The sequence below is a fragment of the Cryptomeria japonica genome, chromosome 3, assembly GCF_030272615.1.
Source record: "Cryptomeria japonica chromosome 3, Sugi_1.0, whole genome shotgun sequence".
In the NCBI taxonomy this organism is placed as follows: Eukaryota; Viridiplantae; Streptophyta; class Pinopsida; order Cupressales; family Cupressaceae; genus Cryptomeria; species Cryptomeria japonica.
The window spans coordinates 197,956,348-197,974,874 of record NC_081407.1 but is presented as its reverse complement, the minus strand read 5'-3'; the positions used below and the strand labels follow the sequence as shown (position 1 = coordinate 197,974,874).

The window sequence follows — 18,527 nt, the reverse complement described above, 5'->3', positions numbered from 1 at the left end:
TAGGAAAGGAGCATCAATTATGCAAACTGAAAAAGCTCTCTATGGCCTGAAGCAAGCACGCCAGGCATGGTACATTACAATTCACAAGTATTTGGTTCAACATGGACTCTTGGGAAATCCTTCAGATCCAAATTTGTGCGTAGATGAGATCATTCTACTAATCATATACATACATGAAGTCATCATTATAGGTAGTGACACACATTTGATTGAACAAATCAAATGTAAATTAGGTAAGACTTTTGACATGATAGACTTAGGCTTCGTACACTATTGCCTAGGTGTTGAGGTTGGGCAAACAAGTGGTGTTATTACAATTGCTTAAAAAAAAATATAATTGACACAAAATGCATAGAATCAAATACAATATTGAGAATACAATATATGAAGTTTAGATAAAAGACCATAAAGCTTAAGTTTACCGATCTATGCAATTGACTTCTAATTACTGACCATGGCATCAAAAAGTAAGAAAATTTAAGGAGATGCCAGATCAGACTTAGATGATAACTATAAAAAAGAAGATGCTTCTCACTAGACATGCTGGTTCTCCATTTGCTATTAAACTCACAAACCTAGAACCAAACTAATTTGTAAATAGTCTGCTGTATTGTCAATTGATTGGTATAAATAATGCACTAATATCAGTTTCATTGGTTCCATACACTAAAGGGTTTATGAAAGGCAAAGTGTATAGTTTTGCCACAAACTTATCTGAAAATTAAAAAAATAATCCCTGGATGAAGTAAGCAAGCAATTTTGATTCAAGGTTGAACTGTAACACTAGAGCCTGCTGATCTTTAATATTGGCTACCACTACCAACAACAACATAATTAAGAATATCCATGAGTGAAAACTGTTCATCAATGATTTGCAACGATGCCCAGAGTTCAACATTGTTGATTTCATGTCATGGACATGTTCTAACCAACCAGGTTCATCTGTTAGACTAGAAATGCCTCGAATATTTGAATTTCAAGAATAATATATTCATGTAAATATAAAATGAGCCAGCTGAAATTTGAATAAGTGGTGTAACTAAAATAGCATCAAATTTAAAATTCTATTACAGCATCTTAAATATCTAACAGTAAAAGAGTATAATTCTGAACATACAAATGACCCCAAAATGATGCCAGTGACTGCAGCCAGTCAGATAAGTTTAGGCCATCTTCTTTCAACTTTTCACGCCCTCCTTGTGCCAAGCGTTCAATTACAACATACTCTAGTACATCGTATTCAAGCTGTAAAATGTAAACAGTGATCAGCACACTTAGTATCATTATATTTTAAAAACCAAAAGCACAGCAAAACACAGGATGATAAAACTGAGTTTATCAACATAATCTTGTAGCGAAAATATAATGCTTTCCAAAAATATGATTTCATAAAAAACAATAAAAGCATTTTTATTCTAAAATCTTAATGATCCGTTTTCAGTTTGATATATATTTCCTACATTTTCTTGACTCTAGAAGGGTAGCTGTAATGTCCCCTACCTGATCTATTTCAATATAATAAAATTCATTGATATTCTTCAATTAGTTATCATCAAGTGCTTATCTATTTTCCTCATAAGATGATTAATTTCATTATTCATAGTTCTTAACATAGATATCAGACCTTGCTACTACTCCAGTTTTAAGGGAGAAGGGTTTATGTATGTTACCAAAGCGCTTAGAGACCAACTACAATAGGTTCCCTCAAAGTTTACATATCCAAGCCCTTAACTATCTTTGGTCTATACCCTCAAGGCTTATGGGTTGCTGATCCCCACCCTATCTTGGGACTTAACCTATTGCTTGGATTTAGACTTCCTCTCTTTGGAACATCTCATTCCCATCTTCTTAAATACAGACAGTAATAACATGTTTTAGACTATAAGTATAAATATATATATATGAGATTACATATGACTGTCATACATATTGCAGTCCATATTAATATTACTATCAATTCCGCATAAGAACATTATTGGGCTTCATATATTAAGCATACTTATTAAACACATCCCATGCATACCACCAAGAACAAGGATGTTACTGCCTGTAACTTAATAACAGCTCTGATCTGATCTGATCCATGGTGATGTTACTGGATGCTTTGATTCCTTTTTCTTTATATCTCTCAATGTGAGGGAGCGGTCATACCTCTTCATCATGTATGCCCTTTGCCAAGAGACACACCCTTTCACCATTAACACCCTTTGAAAGTGTGCAACTCTTCATTATTTCTGCCCTTTGAAAGGGACACAACCTTTCACAATCAGACCTGCACTTCTTATTTAAATCAGATCTGCACTTCTGATTTCAAAGTTATCCCCCTCCCAAATGAGGTTCTCTTCTCCCTTTTATATCTTATTGTTGAGGATGTCACAACTTTTCCTTCCATGTCTTTTAACCATTCATTAACTTAATTAAATTTTAATTAATTAAATTTTTTATGTTATAATTTAATTTTTAATATTTTAATTTAATTAATATTATTTATTATTAAATTCTATTTCAAAGTGGGGACATTGAAATAATAATTATTATTATTATTTTATTTAATTATTATTATTTATTATTAAATTATTATTATTAACCTTTTGCAAAAGATTGGAGCTTTGTATCAAGCAAATAAGTTACCATAAACAAGTTGCCCAATGCATAACACAAACAATAGTTTTGCAACTACCAATGTGGATTAAAAGGAGATATAACATAATTGTACATAATCTTGGGTGTAGTAAGATAATATTTTACATTTTATATTTCCCAGATACACTAGAAGTTGAATTATCATCTAGAAGATGAACTAAAAAGTCATTTCATCTCAATAAACATGTGTATTTTCCAAAAATGGAATATGACGACCTTCATTGAAAACTTTCTTGTTTAATTTCTTGTCCATTTCATTTTATCATTTGAAAAATTGACTTGTGAATTTTGCAATAAATTTTTGAAATGGAGGTACATCAATCTCATGGCAAGATCTTTATTTTTTAAGCTAACTATGTACAAGATATGTTGAACAAGTTTAATATGTTAGATTTACAGGAGTTGTTGCAGCAACAGCACTTGGAGAAAATCTAATGAACGAAGATGGATTGCCAGAAGTATATGAAAGGAACTACAAACATATTGTTGCGGGTTTAAAGTATTTGACTACTACAATGCCAAGTATTATGTTTGCAACTGCATTGATTTCAAGATATATAAGTGACATACAGAAAACATTTAGAAGCAGCAAAAAGAATAATCTAGTATGTGAAAGGAACAAAGAATCATGGAATGCATTACTGTTTAGTTGAAGAATCATAGAATCCATTAGTGCTTGGTTGAAGATTCAAAGTTGTTTGGTTATTCAAATGTGTAATGGACAGAATCATCGAATGATAGAAATGTTGGAATAGGTGTCATACACCTTGCAATCTTAATATTTGATCCTTTATTCAATTAATGTTTATTTTATGAGCCCACATGGAAGAGGAGGGTCCCATTTGAGGTGGCAATTATGCTATGTGTAATGTTAACATGACACCTATGTAAGAGCATCTATGTCATGTAAGATGTGTAAGAGCATCTATGGCACTATAAGATGCACAAGATGTAAGAAACATTATGACGTGCACAACAACATGTAAGAGTGAGGTTACATAGCGGACTATGACTTTTAAGACAATTATGACATATCATTGAGAATATTGGAATGGAGATAATGGAGTGCCCAAGTTGGAGTGTAGGTTATAACAACATCATCAAACATAAGAGCACATTCTAAAAGTACCCTAGAGACCCACCTTAGAATGGGGCTTTGGAAATTTGACTTGGGGTTTTATTGGTAATTTTTCAATATTTTCACATTTACCTTACGACAGTTTCCTAGTTTGCTTCTCCTGTATATTAGATATTTGGGATGAAGGATAAATCACTTTTCTATGCAGGAAGATTATCCGGCCCGAATTTTTAAAAATACTGGCGGTGGTTATAGATGACAATGGATGTTCTTTTAAGATTGTATTGTAACCATAGCGTTACTGAATAATAAAATAAGACACCAATACCTTTGCTAACAAATGGTTTTTCTAGTAGGGTTTTCTCAGGATAAATTTTGTGTTATGTGATTGTATTTCATTGCGTTATTTCTTTCTGAAATTGTTTGATCATAGTTTATTTGCAATTCTGAGATTCTCTCCTCTTAAAATATTGTAACAAGTGTTCCACCATCTAGCTTCCTTTCAAGAAAGTGCACATCAAGACATTGTTTCACATTAGGAAGTGGATTGATTACATGCAGTTCAAAGAAGCAGAATATAGTTACATTATCAAATGCAAAAATAGAGTACATTGCATTAATGGTAGCATGTGCACAAGGAATTTAGTTAAGAAGAGTCTTGGAAGATGTGGGAGCAGCACAAAGAAATCCTACAGTATTTCCTTACAATGGTGGAACAATACAACTAAGGAATCCAGTATCTCATCCAAAGATAAAACACATAGAACTAAGAAGCACCATAATGTGGAAGAATTGATACAAAACAAAAAAAAATTAAAATTAAGTTTTTCAGTTCAGAAGAACAGTTGGCAAACATTATGAATAAAGGATTAGGGAAGATAATACCCTCAGAATTGAAGATATAGTTGCAGACAGAGGAACAGTTGGCAAACATTATGAATAAAGGATTAGGGAAGATAATACCCTCAGAATTGAAGATATAGTTGCAGAGAGAGGAATTTGACATCAGGGGGAAGAAAATAGGAAAAAACTGATGTCAAACAAGTTAGTGTCCAAAATCACTGCCATCAAAGCTAAAAATGAAATCATGTCATGTCCCCTCCTTGATCGTTATATATATCCTAAATGAGGCAAGTATTACTATTGATTAATATAATGATTAACAAATGATTATTTGAAATTTATTTACTTATTAAATAAATTATTTAATTAATATATATTAATATTCATTCTTGAAATGTGATAAAGTCAATTATTTAATACATATTAATATATATAAATATCATTAATATATTAAATAAAATTAATATATAAAATAAACTATTAGAAAATATTAATATATTAAAAGATGGAAATATGAATTATTAAATGAACGAATCAATAATGTTAATGTTTAATATTAAAGCATGTTAAAATATTAACAAGAGTAAGCATTGGATAGAGTAAATGTCTAAATATATTTACGTGGAGATAACCCCCACGTGGAGAGCTAACTCCACGATGGCCCCTCCCCGCGGGAAGTGGTGTGACGGGGGGCTGCGACCACCGTCACACCCCTTCCTGCGGAAGGACCCCGTGGGGGGATGTGACCCTTCCCCTCCACGGGGTATTAAGGAAGATCGCCGTAGAGCTAAGGAGGGGGGAGAGGAGGTGACGAAGAAGGAAAGGTGGACGAGAGGATAACCAGCGACACTGTGGGCTAGGAACTGCACTGCGGGCTACGAACTGCATGCGGCTGTGGACTGCGACAGGTAAGTGGTGGCTACGGTTCACAAAGTATATATATGTGTGTGGGCGTGTGTGCCACACACACACATATACAATAATGAATATTTTAATATATGTTAATGAATGGTTCTAAATATATGATAATGAATATTTGTGAATATAGGTTAATGAATGGTTCTAAATATATGTTAATGAATATTTGTGAATATGTGTTAATAAATTGTTCTGAACTTATGTTAATGAGTATTTGTGAATATATGATAATGAATAGTTCTGAATGTATGTTAACGAATATTTTTGAATATATGTTAATGAATCTTCCTGAAGACATGTTAATGAATCTTCCTGAAGACATGTTAATGAATATTTTCTGAATATATGTTAATTTAGGAATATGTAAATGTAGATTATGGAATAATATATGATAATGAATTGTAGAATGTTATATGAATAATGGACTATATGATGGAGGCTATCAGGAGGAAATTCCCATAGCCTAATGCAAGGATTATGATAATCCCTGGTAGGCAGTATATACTGAATATCTATATGCATATATGTTATCGCTTGGTTGACAAAGTTCATCCAAGAAGAGATGGATCTGGCCGGTCCTCTCTGGTAGACTTGAATGATGAGATGCATCATCCAAGACAAGGAATTGATCATATATGATGGTCCTCCTTGGTATGGCTTGGGTGCAATAAATTACATCCAAGACAGGAATCGAATTAACCTTCGATTTCCTGGTATGGCTTGGGTGTAAGAAATTACATCCAAGACAGGAATCGAATTAACCTTCGATTTCCTGGTATGGCATGGGTGTAAGAAATTACATCCAAGACAGGAACCGAATTAACCTTCGATTTCCTGATATGGCATGGGTGTAAGAAATTAGATCCAAGACAGGAATCGAATTAACCTTCGATTTCCTGGTAGGGCTTGGAATCAAGATGGGTTCCAAGAAGGCGAGCTTCACAACCGCCTAAGGACATGTCCCAGTACTGCACTCGTATCCTTTTTATTAAATAAGAATTGAGATTAGTGTTAATCAAGTAATTGAAGTTTAATTGCAAGTTAGATTAGTTATATATATATTTGTTGTATTCTAGGGACATTACAAACCAGCGATAAGATTTAGTGGCAGTTGAAAATACAAGCTGCAATCCTAACATTGGGAGTGGCAAACCTTGAAATAGGAGCTGCAGATTTCTGTTATTTAACATAGAAGCAGCAGGAAAGATTAAAAAATGAAAGGATAAAATTAGAGCTGTTATTTTGGTACCAAAGCAGACTGTGTTTAGAATGTTTTATTATTGCTATAAAAAAGTCAATCAGATCATTGTTAAATACAAATAGAGCAGATTGGAAAAGTTGGATTGTAATCTCAGTTTGACTGAAGCTAATTAGGAAACTGGTTATTTTTCGTTTATTTTGGTGTGACGAGAAAACTATTCTTTACATGTTGTAAGAACTTGTGAATGACATTTATTATTCTTTAAGCTTACTGATTTCTTGAGGTTACAGTCCTGCTCCTATTCCATACTAATTTTGTTGACAGTTGCTAGGAAGTTGGATGAATGGATAGTCATTACAATGCAATGAAACAAAGATAAAATTTCATTTGGTAAAAAGCAATGAGGATAATAGCAAGATGATCCTTCAATCACATTTAAAGAAGAGATAGATCAAACTTAAAGTCATGTAAATCAAACTAACAAAATCATGTTAGTCAACATAGTACATGCCATAATTTTAGGACTCAGAATTGGACTCAACTCAGTAGCCCAAACTTTTGACTCAGGCTCGGGACTCAACATGGACTCAAAAAAAAACTCAGCAATGACTCCACAAAATAAAAAACCTTATAATTACACCAAAAAAAATGCATATTACAACATTTTGCATCTTCCTCTTCCCCGGTCTAGTGAAAACTTGAGAAGAGGTTCTAATAATCACATTTGAATCTTTGATATTAATAGTATGATACTTCTTCATTGATCAATGATATTATGGTAGAGATAAAATTAGTCGTCTAAGTTATCAATTCTGGTCTCCACACCCAGAGACCCTAATGGGTTTGAGGGGCAGCAATGATAAGCTGCACAAGGTGTTAGTGTGAGAAAAACCCAATGATTGAGGGGGTGTGCGAGGGTGGGCTGGAAGTGGGCATTTGGCAGCTATGCCCCTGAAAAAAAAATGGATTATTGAAAAGATAAAGCAGAAATGAAAAAAAAAAATCCATTTATAGAGCTGAGTTTTTTTCCCAACAAAATGAAAAATGAAAAAGAAAATGAAGGCTTTTTATTTTTGAGTTAAAACTCGGCCCGGGTTCGTTTGACAACAAACTGAGAGTACTCAGCCGGACTCACCAGGACTCGGCTGGCCTCAGGACACGTGAGTCCCACGAGTCCTACCGAGTACTTGGCAAGTCCTCAATCTATGGTACTACATACAATATTGGGCTTCAATAAAAAATGACAGTAAAAAAATCAACACAAAACAATCTCAATATGCTGGAAGAGAATATTTGTTGGATGGAAGTCCAGGTCTTCAATCTCAATATTGATTGTTCACTAAAAAAATTGAATTACCTGCAAATTATGTAAAGAGATGAATGACAATTGAGAATAAAACTTAGTTTGAATGAATTTAATAATAATATAGATTAGGCTGTGTTAGGGATGTCAATTCACTTCTTTAATTTTTTTTGTTTTAACTCTTATATTGTATACGATTTTACATTTCTCTCCTTTTTTGATTTTGTACTGAATTTAAAATGAGTTGCATCCCCAATTTAGCATGAGCACCCAGTGCATTTGTCTGCACTCAATATGTCTAGGGTGCAGATGGGGTGTGTTTAAGGGAAAAGATAAATTTGGTTCGGTATCTACATCCAAAAAACCTCACTACAAATAAGTTATTCATTTAGACACTCAAATAGCCCTGAAATTAGTAGACGGGCAATGCAACCTGGATCATAAACTTGAGAGAATACTCTGCCCACTGTCATAAATTATAAAACTCAAAAAAACATTTTTTGTTTCAACAATTCTCAAAGAAAAATAAGGAAAACAATTGCTAAGTAAAGATTAGATAAAACTAGGATCCAGCTTAAGATAAAGGACAGATATGCTTACTTGAGTCAAATACTTGAAGGCATCCACAACAGGAGCAATCATATCCTTATAAGCTTCAATCTGAACATTCCAAAAAATATTTAAGCAATGCAGGATACTAGCAGAAAGTAAGAGAGGAAACCATAATCGCCATTATGTATAATCTTTACCAACACTATATGTGCATACCTGATGCACTATTGTGCGAAGGACAGTCATTGGGTTAGCATGAGCTATCTTTGCCACCATTCGACCAAGTTGCTTTAGATTATCCTTTGCAAGACGTTTAAGAATCCTCCTGGTATCTAACTGCAAAAAAACTATCTTCAGAGTTTTTCATTATAACAACTATAAGTAGCAGCAATATCCAAATCATTGGTGCACACAAATGGAAACATGAGGAAAATGAAGAAAATTATAGGTCAATTAAGCAAACTTCTGACAAGAAGCATTATCAAGTTCTAGAAGTTACTATATTACCTTAGCAGTTAAGCGTGCCACTAAAACAAGTGGAACACGCTCATCATCTTTTTCCCATTCACCATATAAACGATAACGTGCCTACACAACAGAATATTAATAATTATCATCCAAAAGATGTATCTACAAAAGGAAGAAGTTTTTAAGATAATATTAAAATTTCATATAATTAACTACAAATGCTTTATTAATAAAGATCAGAATTTAAATGCTAAAAGAACTAGAGAAAAAGTACTGTGCTTAAGAATCCAACCTCATATGGAAGAAGGCTCATTACTTCCCATATCTCTTGCCCTACAGCAGGGTTTGCAGGTATAAGCTGTAAAGATGGAAGCAAGCATGTTCCAAGTGCCTCCTCAATATTTAACCGAGCCTCCTTTAACCGAAGACGAGGATCTTTTCGATCACCATCCCCTAATTCCTGTATATTTGAACTGCCAGCAGAGGCAACAAGAGCCAGAGTAGATGTATAGTAGCCTCTTAGTACCCTGCATACCTGAAAGTTTTTGAAAGTATATAGGTTTAGATGAACAAGTCACTTAGTCAAATCATTAACCAGACAAAAGCAGAAATCCAACCTTTTGTAAGAGAAGAGCATCCTGATGAAGATATGGACCAACATCAGAAAGCATCTGAAAAAGCTCCCTAGGTAATTCAATCAAAGATGATTGACCAGTGGATTTAAATATTCCCTCTGCATTTGCAGCGCCATCAATAAAACGAGAAGAGCTTGGTTTTGCTGAATGAGATTGTCTCAAAAGTGCATATGTTGAAGAAATTGTCTTCTCAATAGCCCTGCAACCACACAGACGTCATACAATATATAGTCATAGTTATAACCTAACAAAGGAAGGGAGTTGCCTTTGCATATCAGCATTAAGACAATGTTTGTGTTTTTAGTGTGATCAAGTGTTAGAAATATCAATGAAATACAGAACTTTTGTTGTGGCATTTTGATGCCAAAAATATCAAAAAGTGGGCACTTATAGAAGATGAAGGTAAAATGTCACATCATTCTCAGGCACCGTCTCAATTTTGTTTGTTCGGACAAATTTGCTCCATGCATCTTCTGTGCAAGGTGATAAAGACTTTAATTCATTTGTCAACGCAATTTCTGAATTGGTATTTCAATTTGTTTTTTTTTTGTTAAAAGCAGAATTAATGCAAGCTCCAACAATGAAATCTGAGGAGTATATGAGTAATTTCTTGGATCTCCACCAGTATGAATGTATGTTCTAAACCTTCAAGTAAATCTGCTTCAACACATGAGTAAACTTTCCAAAGATATTGATGTCTCAACTTGTTGGAAGACATTATCTTGGGTAGCCAATGTTGACAAGGGCACTACTTTCAAGTAAGAACCTCTATGAGATTTATTTTGACACAGCAAAAGTTAACCAATGACAGATAACTTTAAGGCAGTTGAAGATTTTCTTTGATATAGCTCAACTTGTGGAGAATGTCTGAAAGCTTGGTTCACCCCATGTGGGAAAAATAATGGTTTGCTTCCTGACCCTCTTAAATTTTCATTGTGTTTCATTTGTGAAATTTTCCCAAGATTCAATGACGGTAGAAAAAATTTAAACAGAAAAGTCACGCTGTCAAGTAGTTATTTAGAATGATATTAATTTGAATGTTAGTAATATCAGTCAACAAATGCTCTTGAATAGTTGGAATTCCATTTATACTTTTACGACACTGTTTTTGCCACCTATATAGAACGGTACTATAATTGGAACTTTACAAGCTGATATCACAAGGAATGTTAGAAATCAAGTTAATAGTAAGTTAATAAATAATATTGTGAGGGGTGTTAGTTCGATAGTTGTGTGGTAATTGTCTTCAGGAGATTTATCACTTATTTGGTATGCCTTAAAAAAGGCCTTTACAAAACAATGTAACAATCCCAAGGAATAGATATCAAAAGTTAATATCATGTTGTTGTTTTTGAAATGCATTCATGAAGTAAGATTTTGCAGCTTTGGAGCTCTCCATTTTCAATAAATAGGAGGCTCATTAGTCTAAATGTTTCCCAATAAGTTATATGCTAAAGTTCTTGCAAACAGATTGAAGAGGATCTTCCATCAGTTACTCTCAGAAACATAGAATGGTTTTTTTTTAGGAAGATATATTTTGGATAACAGTATCACAAACTGAAAGGGATTTTCTTAGTGAGATCTTACGGTGAGAACGTCTGAACTGCACCAATTGACTTTGAAAGGCTTATGATATGAACTGAATGTTAGCTTTAAAGGTAAAGTGCTTGCAAATGATGTAGAATATACCAGTCAATGAAAGTATAGGGAAGAGAGTGTCTATCTCTGACTCAGGGCATTAAGTTCATGTTTTTTGCCAACCAATTCGTACACCCTATGTCTCTTGCCACTACTAAAAACTTTTGCCTCGACAGTCATCATAAACACTTATTATCCACCCAGAGAAACTCAATGAATGCAAGGCATTCTCTAGTGAAGCATTGAAAACAAATATTGCCAAGCTACTTCCTAAATGCAATAATGACAATCAAAAATAATCTATGTAGTTAAATATTATTACAAGTCATGACATCAGATAATTTACATGAATAAGCCATGACAAATTTGATAATGTGCAACTGGATTAAGTGGTGAGAGACGGTCCAACAGAACATGTGCATGGGGCCTGCATAAAGTACAAAAAATGCTTTAGAAGCCAGAAATTTGCATTAAAAAAAATGTATAATACATTTACAACCAAAAAATTACAAGCTAGAAATTAAGGATACCTAAATCTAAATCAGGCTACGCATTATCTGCATCTTAATGTAATTAAGAAATTTTTAAGGTATAAATAGAAAAACAAAATGCAATCAAACAGCTAGTTGAAAGTAAACTATAGATATAATTAGCAGTAGCACTAATATACTGTTTTATTTAATGGTTCAATTCCATCCATTGCTATTTTTTGGCAAATGCAATCAATTGATTTGTAACAATAATGTTGATAAGTGCATACCTGTCAATGTTCAAACAGAACCATATGAAGGTTACATTTAATCTTGGGAGACGATTTATGGAAAATGGTTAATGCCTAATTTAGGAGAATGGCAACAGCTGGTATTAATCTTAGCACTGAACAATAAAAGAATGCATTCAAAACTGAGTGATGTTTGAAAAAAAATTGAATGAATTAATTACGAATATACAACCGTATATAAAGGAATTACAAGAGAGTGTTCTAAAAAGAAAGAACAGTAAAGCTAAAGCTTCAACATGAAGCTTAAAAGCTTAAAACAGTAAATAAAGCTAAAAAACTAACTATGCGTCTTTATAAAAGAAGCAATAGTTACACTTAAAAGACTAAAACGAACTAAAAAGCTAAAAAGCTAAATGACCATTAATAAAAGAATTAAATATAACTGACTAAAACATAATTAAATATTCTAATACCCTCCCTTAATGGTCATTCTATCTACTAACTACCCTACAAAAGACACTGCAGGTTTTTTTATCACAAACAGAAAGAACAATTTGCCGCAGCGGAGACCCTCCCAGGATCTTGAAAGTGTTAATGATCAAGATTATCATAATCCATCCAACCTGATGTTGGGTAAAACAGAAACTTGAAAACACGATTTTGAGGAAAAATTGGCAAACCCTCCGAAACTAAAGATAACAAGCATCATTTTTTGTGGTAAAAATTTGTAAAAACTCTAAACAAGAACTAAAACCCTTAAACGATTTTTTAGGAGAAAATCGAACAAAACCCTAAAACGTCACGCGACAAAACCTCAAACAACACGATATAAAACACCAAACATCACGCGACAAAACACCAGACATCACATGGTAAAACACCGGAAATATCACGTGGTAAAACACCAAACATCGTGCGGCAAAACATCACTCCTTGATTTTTGAGGAAAAATCAAGCAAAACCATCCCATGATTTTTTGTGGAGAAAAATAAAAAAACCTCTGATGACAAAATCAAAAAGCATAGAAGGTTGACTCCTCTTCAGAATGCTCTACAACATGAGCCTGCACTTGCTCTTGAGACACAACATGAGCCTGCACTTGCTCTTGAGACACAACATGAGCCTGCACTTGCTCTTGAGACCCTCCCTAGTTGGACTTCTGATCAGCCAACCTCTTTCACCAAAATTTCTAGATATGACTAGGTCCACCACAATAGTGACATGTGAAGATCTTTGAGAACCCCTCCTCAAAGTTGCGTTGTCATTTTTGTTGAGTGGACTCACCTTTGCCTTTTTCCTTGGCAGTAAACGCTTGTTCTGCATTGACACTGTTACAACCAAACTGTTGCTTCCATCTATCTTGTTGTAGAAGCTTGTTGCAGAGATCAAGAAACTTCATATCAACACTAGTGAAAGAGATATTGAGCATGTCAATGAAATGCTTGTAAGATCGGGGTAGGCTTTTCAACGTGATCACTACCATATCCTCTTCCTTCATGGTGCGGCCAGTAGCGTCCAACTGGTCACAAATCTCCTTGATCTTCGTAATATGTGCCTAGATAGATATCTTTTTATCCATCATGATAGAAAACAACATATTCTTCAAAAAGAAAGCTCGGCTCTTGTCAGACGTTTCATGAAGATCCTTCAAGAGATCCCAGATCTCTTTAGCTATTTTATCTAAAGGCACTTGAGAGAGTTGATCATCGGTGACAGACAACTTGATGAGCATTACAGCCTCTCGAGTGCGCTCATCAAATTTATCCTAATCTGCACCTGATGTTCTACGACAACTAGCCTTGCCCAGAATAATCTGATCAAGGCAACAATATTCAAATATCGTCAACATGTGCAATTTCCAGGTGTTGTATTTGCGGCCGTTGAACTTCTGATTGTGTTCCAACTGTAAATGTTATTCAATTTTCTATTCAAGATGCAAGTTATATTCAAGGTTTATTTTTTCTTTCAAACATATGTTATTTCTTAATATAATAAATCTAATTATCGTCTGGTATGTTGCAGATGAGAAGGAGCATTTATAAATTTCGATCTTCTTCTCATAATCATCAATCGATATATATATGTCAATCAAGAAGATCAAGCAATACCTTGACCGGTCATGTCTATTAGACATGACCGATCAAGATATTACTTGATCGTGCCCCTTCAAATCATAATTGCATTTAACCGATGTCAACCGGTGTGTATGTATTTAACAAACAAAACCGATACTAATCGGTATTTTATGCATTACGATAATCAACCGATGTTAATCGATATTTTGGGCATTGGTTACGAACCTGGTGTTAATCGGGATTTATTGGCGAGTTTATATATGTATAGATCGAAGAATACGACCATAGCAAGATCGTATACAAGTGAATATCTACGTATACTTGAGTTATCATGCATATAATTATTAGTATAAGATGAAACCTGAACATAACATATCGGAGAGTAATTATAATAATCATCGAACAAGGAATGATAACTGAAGTCTTATCTAGTCTATCGATGAGATAGATGATTGAATGAGAGACTTCATTTACCTCTCATTCAATCATTTATCTTACCGAGGCTATCATGTATCAACACCAACATGATGTTGGTCAAAGATGCCATAACGGAAACCGACGTTGAATGAGGTCAACATTGTGAAGGCATGAAAAACAAGATAGAAGAATCTAATTAAAAATCAAAATAGAAATAGCTGCACAAAGGATCTGAAAACCTGGAATGGAAGTCGAGGCACGGATCCCAATGCATGAATTTCGAGGTTTGCTCAAAAACCAGAAATTAAAATTTCCTGCAAATTCTGGAAACTAAAAAAAATTCCAAACCCTAGCCACAAGGGGACGAGAGACAAAAATCCGCTGCAAAAAAAAACAATATGCAGCAAAATCGGTCAAGCACCCGTCATACCCAAAATCGCAGAAAAAAGCTTCCAAAATCACGGGAAATCGTGAGCACAAATAACGCGATTTTCAGAAAAAATCGTGATGCAGAAATAACGAACACGAAATCCACAGATTAAACAAACTGTTGCCGCCGGAAAACATAAAAAATCGCGCATTGGAAAAACACGAAGGTCATCACCATCGCAAGAAAAACTCAAATGCATGCAAAGAAAAATCACACCAAAAATATCCCAACACGGGTCGGAAAATCATGCACTAAAATTGTCATAAAACCCTTGCTGCCACAGGGAAAAGAAGACAAATCGCACAAAAAATATTGCATGCCAAAAAACAAAACTGTAGAAATCCGCACAAAAATCACAATCGCCCAAAAACCCTAGGCGGCCAAAAACGCGACATTGAATTCACAAAAACAGAAGCGACCCAAAAAAACTTGCGAACCACGAACTCAACCACGTGAAATTTCCAACAAACCCTAGCACGAAAAAAAATGCCCAAAAAAAAAGTGATTAAAAAAAAATATATATATCCTTCCGAAAAATTTTAGAAAAAAAAAAATTCAAAATCTTTTATTTTCATATGAAAAATAATTGAATTAATTAATTACTAATATACGACCGTATATAAAGGAATTACAAGATGGTGTTCTAAAAAGAACAAACCATAAAGCTAAAGCTTCAACATGAAGCTTAAAAGCTTTAAACGCCAAATAAAGCTAAAATGCTAAATAATAAGAAGCTAGCTATGCGTCTTTATAAAAGAAGCAATAGTTACACTTAAAAGACTAAAACAAACTAAAAAGCTAAAAAGCTAAATGACAATTAATAAATATAACTGACTAAATTTAATTAAATATTCTAATAATGTTGTGATAGGAATCATCATGTTCATGAATGGGCATGGCATATCAGCAAACTATAGACAGTTAAATGCAAACTCATATTTGAGTTTGCTACTAATGTGTATTATACAGGCCAGTTTTCTTGAATCAGAATTCAAGATATAAGATTCCCGATTATTCTGAACTTAGCAAAGACAATCATACAGTTGCAAACATTTCCATTTATACTAAAAGGTAAGAGAGCTAGATAAGAAAATTATTATAACTAATTATTTTCTGTTTGGGTCAAACTGATGTCACAGGCTCTAGATGTTAGTAAGAGTTATCTTTGGCAACTTCTAGCATACTTCTTGTGCTAACTTTGCCAGGGGTTTATGGATCCTTACATGGAAAATATGACTTTCAATGGTCAGGTCTGTCAGATATTGGAAGCAATAAAATACCAGCTAGTACAAATCTAAAGCAATAATGCATGACAAATATTGGAAATAAAAAACATTTTGCATCTTCTCTCATAGAAAATTTATTAACTCAAATTTTTTCATTTTCCAACACAACTAAGAAAGAAAACAGTGGATAAATGCTTGCAGATGGACAATGTATGACAATAGGACCTGAAAGAAAACAGTGGATAAATGTATAAGTTCAACAGTAAAAGGAAACAACCAAGCAGTAAACGGTAACAAAGGATGAGAGGCAAGCACTCGTAAAAATACTTTAGTCTATTAACTTAGAAAAGATTACAATTTATAGAAATGACAAAACACTGTAGCTATTAATGAAAACACCTACTTCTAACTACCTAGAACTGTAGACATCTAATTACAATATATTTGACCACTAAACAATATGAAATATTATTCTAACACCCTCCCTTAATGGTCAATATATCAAAAACACCAAGTTGCCCCCTGAATTTTAGAAATTTATCCAGCCTCATAGACTTGGTGAGAATATCCGCAGTCTGATCCGCTGTCGGAACATACTGCAACTGAACTGATCCGTCTTCTACCAGCTTGCGGATGTAGTGACAATGAAGCTCGACATGCTTGGTACATTCACGGAAGACTGGATTTTTGGCCAATTTGAGCACCCCTTGATTATCAGTATACAAGGGAGAAGGACTTGCTTGCAGCATCAGCATGTTAGAAAGCATCCTTCGAAGCCAAACTGTCTCACATGCGGCCTTAACTGTTCCCTGGTATTCAACTTCAGTCGAGGAAAGAGCCACGGCATGTTGCTTCTTGCTGCTCCAAGTGACGGCACCTATACCCAAACTGAATACGTACCCAGAAGTGGATTTTATGTCATCCATTGATCCTGCCCAGTCTAAGTTAGTATAATCAATCAGCTTTGAATCGTTGCACCTGCTATACAGAATGCAATAGTCTGAAGTGCCTTTCACATATCGCAGCACTCGCTTCGCTGCAATCCAATGATTAACTTTTGGGGCCGTCATGAAGCGAGAGATGTAGCTGATAGCAAGACTGATGTCAAGTCTAGTGGCAGTGAGATAGATGAGGCTGCCTACTAGTTGCCTGAAATCAGTCTAATCTACTGCAGGTGAATCAGACTTGGCTGATAACTTCAGACCTTTATCCATAGGTGTGGAAGCAGGTTTACAATCCTGCATTCGAAACTTGTCAAGCAAACTACGGGCATACTTGGACTATGAAATAAAGATCCTGTCATCAATCTGCCATACTTCGACACCTAAGCAATAATGGAGAAGCTCCAAATCTGTCATGTCAAAAGCTTGGCACAAGTCATGTTTGACGGCTGTAATAAAATGTGTTGAATTGCAAGTAATGATCAAGTCATCCACGTAGACAACAAGAAAAAGGATATCATCACCGGAGAGTTTTACATACAAATTAGTGTCAAAGGGACTGCGCTGAAAACCATGTTCAAACAAATACTGATCAATCTTGAAGTACCAAGCCCGAGGGGCTTGCTTCAGGCCATAGAGGGCTTTTACCAATCTACAAACATGATGTTCCTTACCAAGAACCTTGAAGCTAGGAGGTTGAGTCCTATAAACTTCTTGCAACTCACCGTTGAGGAATGCACTCTTAACATCCATTTGGTGAAGTTTCCATCCAAACTGAGCTGCAATGGCAAGAAGAAGACGAATGGTACTCATCTTGGCAGTAGGAGCAAAAGTCTCCTCATAGTCAATGCCCTCCCGCTATGTAAAACCCCAAACTACCAATCTGGCCTTGTACTTATCCAAAGTACCATCTGCATGATACTTGACTTTGTAAACCCATTTACAGCTGATGGGTTTCTTCCCAGGAGGCAGATCAGAAAGAACCCAAGTGTTATTCTTTAGAAGACTATGGTATTCTATCTCCATAGCCTTTTCCCACTCAGGAATGCCTTTAGCCTCGGAATATTTTTGGGGCTCATGGATGTTGTGGATGTTAGCCATAAGTGCAAAGTTGATTGTATTCTATTGCTTTCTCTTGCAGAAAACTAATCTATCCTCAAGAAGCTCATCATCACGAAGATCTCCTATTGTCTTGGCCCACCATTTAGGGCTAAGGGTAGAAGTACCAACATCTGGCATTGGAGAAACAACATCCCTTGGAGTTTCCGGAACAAAGTCATCTCGATGCGAATCCTGTGAAAAATCAGTTGGTGCTGGATCGGTAGATTCCTCATCTTCAGAGTCAAAATGCTCTGAATCCCTCCCATCATGGGAACCAAGAGGAATACGAACACCAACATTAGAAGTCTTCATAGACTAAGTCGCAGGACTAGGAGTA

General features: G+C 34.7%; 1 protein-coding gene across 4 annotated transcripts in view; it reads right to left on the bottom strand.

The window, feature by feature from the left end:
* Positions 1 to 18,527, bottom strand: part of LOC131061590 (THO complex subunit 2) — a 110,711-nt gene that overhangs the window by 27,805 nt on the left and 64,379 nt on the right. For all 4 annotated transcript variants that reach the window (XM_059218157.1, XM_057995357.2, XM_057995358.2 and 1 more), the window contains 7 exons: positions 11,626 to 11,706; positions 9,624 to 9,840; positions 9,299 to 9,541; positions 9,046 to 9,126; positions 8,755 to 8,874; positions 8,587 to 8,646; positions 1,118 to 1,245 (listed from right to left, as the gene is read on the bottom strand). In XM_059218157.1, coding sequence (XP_059074140.1) covers positions 1,118 to 1,245; positions 8,587 to 8,646; positions 8,755 to 8,874; positions 9,046 to 9,126; positions 9,299 to 9,541; positions 9,624 to 9,840; positions 11,626 to 11,706 — 930 coding nt within the window. The remainder of the gene's footprint in view (positions 1 to 1,117; positions 1,246 to 8,586; positions 8,647 to 8,754; positions 8,875 to 9,045; positions 9,127 to 9,298; positions 9,542 to 9,623; positions 9,841 to 11,625; positions 11,707 to 18,527) is intronic.